Raw genomic sequence first — 8955 nt, 5'->3', positions numbered from 1 at the left:
TTCTTTTTAAAATTACCACCTTTGGTAATTTTAGTGATAAAAAATACCGAAACTAAAGATGGTAAAAGTGATCTTTCATCTATCTTTTGCCGATCTTTTAACCGAGGTTTTTTTTGTCAAAAAACGACACAGAATTTGTTAACAAAAGCTTTCTTGTATCATCAATGATTTTCAAAGTAATATTAGGGTGTTTCACTTTGGAGGGTAGTTTCGGCCCTTAAATTTAAGTTACTGCTGCTGAAGAAAATAAGTATCCCTTATTTTTGGCCCTCTGGAAACTCGCAATGTCTTATTAAAATCGAGAATAAGAGGGAAGCTACAGTGGGGATTGAATGGGCACACTTTACGAACGTTCCTTGTGAATATTTTCCGCTACTTTGATAATTCAACGAATTTAAAATAGTTCGTTGTATTATACGTCGTATTAAACGTCGTTGCAAATTCTTTAATTTATAAGTAAAAGTCTAAAGTCGCGATATAAATTTAGACAATCGTGTCGGATAACGAACTGGAGCTTTCCCTGCCGCACAGAATTCCAGAAGTAAGTGAAATAATTTAAACGCAATAATTGAAAAGTGTACTTAAATTGGTATAATTTTCAAAAATTCATGAAGACCACCCTTTCACAACGTCGGCCATTCTAGTGGGATAAAAGAGAAGTTTCTTAATACTGGATAAAGCGTACGAGTGGCCAGATATATGGAAAGAGAATTCGCAAGTTTCGGCTACAATTTACAAGTTTCGTTCACAATTTAAACCGTTGATTAATTTTTCTTTCTCTACTTCTACCCTCGAGTTTGAATTCCTCGAGAAAAGACACACACCGTGCAATATTATTGCGTTACACGTAGTATCATTTCTTAAAAAACGTGACACAAATATTTAAAAAATAACAACCTCGATAAAACCTTATTAACTTAACAAGTTCACCCAATTAATCGTTTAACAAACTACCGTCACCATTAGATCGTACTACTAGAACACACAACTCTGACACACTGAGCTGTGCAATAGAATAATAATCGTCCATTGTGGAGTACGAAAAACATTGAAAAAAAATTGGTTTACAGAGAGAAAAATTTGTCTGAAAAATGGAAAGAAAATCGGTCCTTATTTATACCAAGAATCGATCGTTTCAAATGATCATCGATCGTTAAATTCTCCCGGACGAGTTTCTAAGATTTACAGCCCCGATCGTAGAATTTAATTAACTATTGTAAAATCTTTATAACACTTCGCAGGTGTTCCCTCGCCGTAAAAAATTAATGGAAGTCAACGGTGCGGCCGTTAAACGAACAAGTATGATTCCAGAGGGGGGCTCGGAAAGCGTCGAACAAGATGTCACCCTCTATTTGTGAGCAGGGAATGATGACGTCGAGTGACGACGAGGAAATCCGGAGGAATGTTTATGAAGTGTATAAAACCGGCGGATGTGGCCTGGCTATGCATAGAGCAGAGCCAGCAGAGTTATGGGGTTACATTTTCATTTCGCAGACAAATACACCCCTAAATCGTGGCTGGGGTATGCCCTGCAGGAACGTATTAATCCTTCAGCGAGCTCCTGAACCTTGTTTATTATCGCGAACAAAAGAAAAATGAGTGACAAATCCAGCACGGAAGATTACGTTTAACGAAAATATTACCAGCTCGAAAAATCAACCCCCAGAAAAAAATTTAGTAAATTTAATCGCGTTGAAATCTTTGCATCGATAAACGAATACATTTAAAAGTGGAGATATTACATCATTTTATACGTAAATCTCTGTGTAATTGTGTTAAATTTCAGACCAATGTAAGCAGTAATTTTCGATAAAAAAAGAACGTGAGAAAAATTTGACTAAAAATGTATTGCACATATTGTTGCGAGTTGGAGAAATAGTTATGGAAGCATTTATTCCTAAAGGCGGGAAACTTTTTGAAAATTAAAGATAACCCGGATATATCGAAATCGTCACTGGACGAGTTTCTGGAAAATGAACGATTTGAATGTTATATCGATAAATTGATATTCAGTGATGGAGAATTTATTATAAAGAGAATTTTTACGAAGAACGTATCTCGAATAGCTGAGAATAAACTCTCGGTGCATAAGCTGCACCACACTCGTATTTGTGCAGCTCGTATCGCACGATTTCTATAATTACCTTCTGCGTGTAGGAGAAACGTTTGCAAAGGAAAAACAAATCTTGAATTTTACACGAAGCTGGATCGCGTTAAAACTCGTCAATCGAGCGTGTAAATTGTTGTAACTCGTAATTAACAGGTTTCGGGATTCGATGGGGTATCCTATTCCCTATCGAATTTCAAGCAGATTTCCCTCCCACAGAGAACGTTGATTGAGCATTAATTAACCGGATAATTGATATTGAAAATCGAAGCCCAGAAGACAGTAACACCAGACGCGTGTTCAGCCACCTAGCAACCGAAGAAAGGATTTATCGATTACGCTCAGTAGATTATCGATGCACTGGATTGGCTCCGTTCTGTGCAAACTGGCCTTTTAGAAAAAATTTTGTTCCTCGATGCACGACCAACACGGTCTACAGGCGTGTTTTCTACGCACCAGGTGGCTCGTAAGTTGTTCCAGAGCTATCGTTATCGCGTCGAAGACCGGGGACTTCGATTTTCAATTATCCGGTGATTAGCATCGGGTCCAAGTCTCTGGCGAGAAGAAGTTTACTTGGAACTTCGTCAAGGTATTCTCCTATCTTACAAAATCAACTCTTTCGAGACTTGGCGTAACGGAAAGAAATTATTATATAATATTCGACCAATGAAATACTTGAAATTCTTCTCGGTTTTATTGGTGCTTCGAAGTTCCACTAATCGAGATCGAATCGATGTATAAATATTACACACGAGCGTAAGATTTTACGGGACAGGATTGATTCTTGCTGCAATTAACGAGAGAAATTTAAATCACAGTGATCGTTTATTCATACGTGCGTTTAGTCGCTCTTTTTTCTATATTTCGCGAGTCGTTTCATTTCTTCGGAGATATTAACGTATATACGTTCAGTTTTTGAATCGTTAAATTTTAAATTACAGTTTCCAAATTTCGTTCAGTCGTTACCTTCCCATATCGAAAGAACTTCGAGTGCAGAGTGTCAAAGATGATATCGTTAAAAGTTTGATGTTACGTTACGTTGGAATATTCTTCTCCGATTTTGCGTCGGCCTATCCCTACGAACCTGTGTCTGGAGATGGAACAAACACGATAATCCGAGAAAGATTTTTGTCGTCTGGGCAAAAAGACGAGCCGAAGCGTCGGAGTTGAACACGAAGGGCTAGTTTTTATTCCACTCCATTAGGAGAAAGCTTCCCAAATGGGCCATCGAATGGGTGGCGCACGCCTTGCTATTACGCATTCATGAAGATTATGTGCATTTCGAGCACGTTCCGCGTGGGAAATTGGACCGAGATTGTCCTTATCGTCATAAATCACGCGACTAATACCGTCAAATTTTTTTCACACGATAAAAAAGATCATCGACAAACTCTTCGTAGTCGTCGACATTCTGATGCATCATACTGCACGTTAAACTGTTCCTGCATTAAGGGATAGATACGTAATATTTTCTACGATGAAAGAAAATTTCAAACAAGTGACAGCTTTCGTACCTCTTTCGATAATTAAACGTTTCTATATTTCCCAACCGTTAAAGAATAACAAACATGGAGAAATTATCAAGTGATACTGTTATTTTTTCGAAGCATTTTATTCTTCGTATCTAGAACTTTTCTCATCGTGTAATTTTCTTAACAATTTTCACAGTTCGTGATATTTCCGTCCTGCCAAAAGTTTCACATTTTCGTAGATAAGGAAGAATTCTCAAGAAATGATGTTCTTTCGCTTCTGTAAGCAAAATTACAGGTGCGCAGCAACGTTGTCGGTGGTCTCACTCGACTCGACACGAAAAACAATATTCATTAAGAGAGGCCCCCGTGAAACCTAATATTTTTCCTTGAACAAAGTTCATTATGTAGCGTGGACTCGCGACAGATAACGGGCGCTTCGTTAAAAATGAAGAAGAAAACTTAGCGCGAATACTTTGGGAGGTGAAGGTAAAATTTCGATCATAATGATCCCTTCGCGTGCTTTTGATAAAGCATGTGCCCGAGACTCGTTGCTCGAGAGGAACGAAAGAGTAACGAGGGAGAGTGCAGAGCGTTGAAATAAAATTAAAGATGTAAAAGGTAACAGGACTCCTCGCAAGACTTACGGGGCGCATAGTTTCCTCTGTCGTACCGGGCATAACTGGAACATTTATGTATTAGGTGATGACATAGTTAGGGATCGTTTATGAAATAGGCGGGGACACACATTTATGAAATAGCCAGGGATCGAACACGCGAATTCTGAAGTGAATCACGAAATTAAGATCTATCGAGACAAATTTCGAAACGTCACCACCATTTGCCTAATTTCTACCTTTTTAGTTTGAAAATCAAAGCGATACAAAATGGAAAACAAGCATACTAATCTACTTTGGAAAATATACGGACCCCAACTTCGCAAACAGCACCGATCCCACTTCGTTTGCGCAAACACTAGCCTCGTCAGCACTAGCTTGCACGTCTATGATATATTTTTAAATATCGAGCATCAATGCGACACGTTCGGTAGAATATTTAACAATATCATTTTCCTTGGGCAGTTTCCGAGAAATCCAATCAGGATCAAACAACCGTTCACCAGAAGTAACCATTGAATCGAGCATACCTCCTTTGAAAATAGTCTGTGTTTATAAATAGATGAAGAGAACGACACAGGACTTGAATGACTGAACAAATCCAATTGCAGAGAACATTGTCGACGAATCTTCAAACTTCACGAAACATCTTCAAACCTTTCGTTAGGAACCGAGTAACCATTCATCGAATGAAATAATTAACCTAGACATACCCCTTAAAAAAATACTTGTATCGAATAAACAACTGAACAAATCTAATTACGAACAATATCGATAGATTTCCAAACTTCTCCAAACACCTCCAAACCTCTCGTCAAAAACCATGTAACACCCCTTAAAAGAATAATCGAGGATAACAGAACTTACATTCAGCAAACGCCTAAACGTCATCATCCAGTTAACAGTTTGTTGAATTAATACCACGCGCATAATACAGCATCAGGAGCACGATGACCCCGATGGCTCTACGATATCCAACGCGTTCGCGGGAACATCGACGTCACACTTTACAAAATTTGCAAACGACCAAGCTGATGCAGCGCGTTGCAGAAGAACCGACACAAAGTCAATGCAATGCAAACAGTAATTCCCATCAGGCCCGGTAAGTGGTCCACGCAATGATCACACGAACGTACACACTTTACGATAACATTTTGCACGCGTCAGCAACGTCCGTTATTAAATTTCTATTGCTGATGCTGTTTCCTCCGGCGTATCCCCCATTATTCGGGCCATTATGGTTAACTATGGGGTTATAATTTATGCACTGTCATTCTCACGGTATAACGGGGCCAAGTGTTTAAGATGCGGTTAAATACGATGGTGCTTATCACTGGCTCTGTATTGACTGTAATGCGGCAACCGTGCACTTGAAACGAATAGTAAGAATAATTGTACGATATAAATACAAAGCTAACGAGAAACATCACCGATTGACTAAGCTGAACTTGGTATTCTGGTAAAGCATTTGAAAGTACCACGATCGTCTCGTTGGCTGATATTTTAAAGGGTGAAAACTGTCCTCGAAAGGTTTGAGAATCGAAAAGGTCTGTCTGTGCGCCAAGTATCGTGAAAATCGGAAATTGTCGATATCGCAATTGGTGATGTTCCTTTCGAGTATCGTAGAAAGTAAGTTTTACAGAGTACCCGAAACGATTGGTTGCCTTTTGAGTAAAGAGTCAAACGTGAAAGTTAACACAGTTTAATCGGAAGTTCAACGACCACGCAAGATCATCTAGTGTAACAAACGTATGGTATTGTCAAATGGAATGTCTGAAGTGTCAGAATCTATTATGACAAACGATAACGCAAGATAAACGTTCGATGGCACTTGGTCACACGTAAGTGACGCACAGATTTGTCGCTAAACTGTTGCGATGATTGTTGAATATCTACGAGAATCATTAAACGCGAATTATCAACTTAAATTATTATTACAGAATTTGCTAACCTCTACGCGGTTCGTTCCGAGTCGCGACAAACACTTCAATCTTTCAGAAAGGATTCCATTGTTTTTCTTTTTCTTTTTATTTACACACAGTTCGAACTTAGCGCTTATTCCTATTTGGTAAATTCTAGATACATTCTCTAAGCTGGTCGCTCTAACGATTAAATTATTTTAACCTCGATTCGATTACGAACCACTAAAAAGTGTATTTTACCACGGACAACGATGTTCGTTCGATTCCCGCGCAAGTGTTCAAGTTCGCGCAGCTAATTTTGCGCATCGTGGTCAGAGTGTTCGGTCTTGACGTCAGTCACGGACAACTTCCTGTCAAAAGACCTTTCGATCTCCTGCAGTGTTTTATCCTTGGTTTCGGGCAGTGTCAGGTACAAGCAGCAAGTCCCGGTCAGCGTCACGACGCCGTAAATCGCGAACGTTCCGTACGTCTGCAACGTGACGAACATTCTTGGCGCAATTTTCACCACCGCGAATGTGCAAATGAACGCGAAACCGGCGGTAAGTCCAGACCCCAGACCTTTGAATTTCCTGGGGAACAACTCGCCGCTGAGTATCCACGGTAAAGGTAGCAAGCCCATCGTCGAGATCACTATGTAGAATATCAGTGACACGATCGAGAACCACGGTTTCCCAACTCTGAGATAGAGAGAGAGACTCAACAGGAACAGAGCAACGGTCGAGCCGAACCCGGACACGAAGGTCATAGTCCTCCTGTTTCTCTTCTTGATCAAGTAACAGGTGAATATACTTGTCACCAAACGAATCGCGTCTATCACCAGAGTGCCTATGTGAGCGTTGTCCGGCCCGGTCACTTCCATCAGTAACTGAACGGAATAGAAGACCACAACGTTGTACCCGGAGAACTGAGCGGTGAAGAAGAACGTACACAACAAACCTAGAGGCCACAGAAAGTATCTCGAGGACAGAGTCTTCCTCAACTTGGTGCTCAGCGAACGTTTCACGAGCTTCCTCCCGTAGACCTTGGAGTTCTCCAATGCCTGGTACTCGTCCAGGGATTTCCATCCTCGTAGATACACCCAGGAGTCACGCGCCTGGTCCGTGAGACCTTTGTTTATCAGCCAAGTGGGACTCTCCTGAGACGCGATACAGGTCGGCGAGCTGATTACCGTGAACGCGGCGCATATATAGGCGGTGATCCTCCAACTGAGCCAGGTACCCAAAGCGTGGACGGATAGGATCCCGAACGATAGATTCAGAGTGATCATGTTCAGTAGGATACCCCGTATATCGGGTTCAGACGTCTCCCCGATGTAGACGGGTGTCAGGGAGCCTAACAATCCGGCGCAAACACCGGTGATCGCTCTCCCGACCAAGATGTACGCGACGACAGGTGCGAAACCGATGATCAACCATCCGAGCACGAACAGAGGGAACACCAGCATCGCTGATCTCTTCCTGCCCGCCTTCTCCATCACCAGTCCCGCCAGCCAACAACCTGGCGCCATCGGAAGGATGGTCGACGCAGCGATCCAAGATTCCTCGTCGGTCGTGGACACCACGATGTCGCTGACATTGAACCTAGTGTTGTTCTCGTTCGGCTTCAGTTGCGGCAGAAGCACTGCACTGTATCCCGACGACAGACCGACGAGGAAGATACCCAACAGCGGACCCAGGGCAGTCAGCACCTGCCTAACGCGTAACTTCAGTTGGGACTCGTTCGTAACGTCGAAACTCTTCTCCATCGTCTCTCGCGGCTTGATACAGACTCGGTCAACGGCCAATCGTCACTGACATGTTCCACGAAGACTGTTTTTATTGCGCGGCAATTGTGCCGCGGAAAGTTTTTAAGAGAGCGGACTTTGAGCTTGATCAATCTTTGCAGCTGAGCGTTATTGATGCACGAGAAGTCAATTTGCGATTTAACCCATCTGAACGGCTGAACGGGGAAGCCGAACCTACTCGTGGACACTTACACGGATGACGTGCGTTTTCAGCACGGTTCAGTCGAGACTGGATATTTGAGATTAAAGCTGGACCAGCCCCGTTCGCTCGAACACCGGCGCACCTGACTCCGTTTTTGCGGACACGGTCGTGCGTCGACGCGGATGTCAACAAAGGGACATCACTCGGTTCGCGGCGGGATGGCGAAACGCGAGCTAGCTGGCATACCCAATGAAGAAACACGTTGCTGACCAGCGTCTCGAGCCTCGACCCAGCGAACACTCTCGCCGCGAATGGGTTAAACGAGGAATCCTTGGAAGCGTCTCGATATCTGACAGTTTTTGCAATTGATCTCCCGACTCTGACTACGTGTGGACTTTGTCCCGGTCGGTGTCTCCGTGACGCGATACGTTTCCGTGATCTTCGCAGGGATCTTGTCCCGCGATTCAAATCCAACTTTTAATGGAACTGGCTGTTCCACGTGCTGATCTCAATGTCGTCGATCCAGCTTTCAACGCGAACGACGATCAGTGTTTTTTTCAGCGAAGATCGGTGAACTCTTGTAGAGACTATTCTCGAACCGTACGCACACCGGTGCGTGGACAATTGCACCGAATTATTGGCGAAACAATGACACGAGGAATTGGAACTAGACGCAGGCAGTGTTGTACGCGAATGACGATGATGCGGGCGGATACACCCTCTTTGAAGGATTCCCCTCCTAACCCTTTGGACCCCATGTTCAGCTCTGTCCCCTTCCACAACACGGATAACCAATCAGGACTAGCCTGACACTATGACCATAAATTGAGTCGAATGATTTTACGTAACTTCGCACAATGGGGACAAATTATTCAGGTCAAAGTAAAATCTATTTCGAACTTGTTCGACCAAGAA

At 42.6% G+C, this 8955-nt stretch overlaps 1 protein-coding gene across 1 annotated transcript; it reads right to left on the bottom strand.

Moving 5' to 3' along the window:
• Nucleotides 1–5879: 5879 nt before the first annotated feature.
• Nucleotides 5880–8750, bottom strand: LOC143150237 (facilitated trehalose transporter Tret1). Its single transcript, XM_076318365.1, has one exon. The coding sequence runs from the start codon at nucleotides 7857–7859 to the stop codon at nucleotides 6408–6410; it is 1452 nt and encodes a 483-aa protein (XP_076174480.1). The 5' UTR covers nucleotides 7860–8750; the 3' UTR covers nucleotides 5880–6407.
• Between the last annotated feature and the right edge of the window lie 205 nt (nucleotides 8751–8955).

The sequence above is a fragment of the Ptiloglossa arizonensis genome, chromosome 8 (assembly GCF_051014685.1).
Source record: "Ptiloglossa arizonensis isolate GNS036 chromosome 8, iyPtiAriz1_principal, whole genome shotgun sequence".
NCBI lineage: Eukaryota > Metazoa > Arthropoda > Insecta > Hymenoptera > Colletidae > Ptiloglossa > Ptiloglossa arizonensis.
Note: the sequence above shows the minus strand (reverse complement) of the source record. Positions and strands in the feature narration are given on the sequence as shown.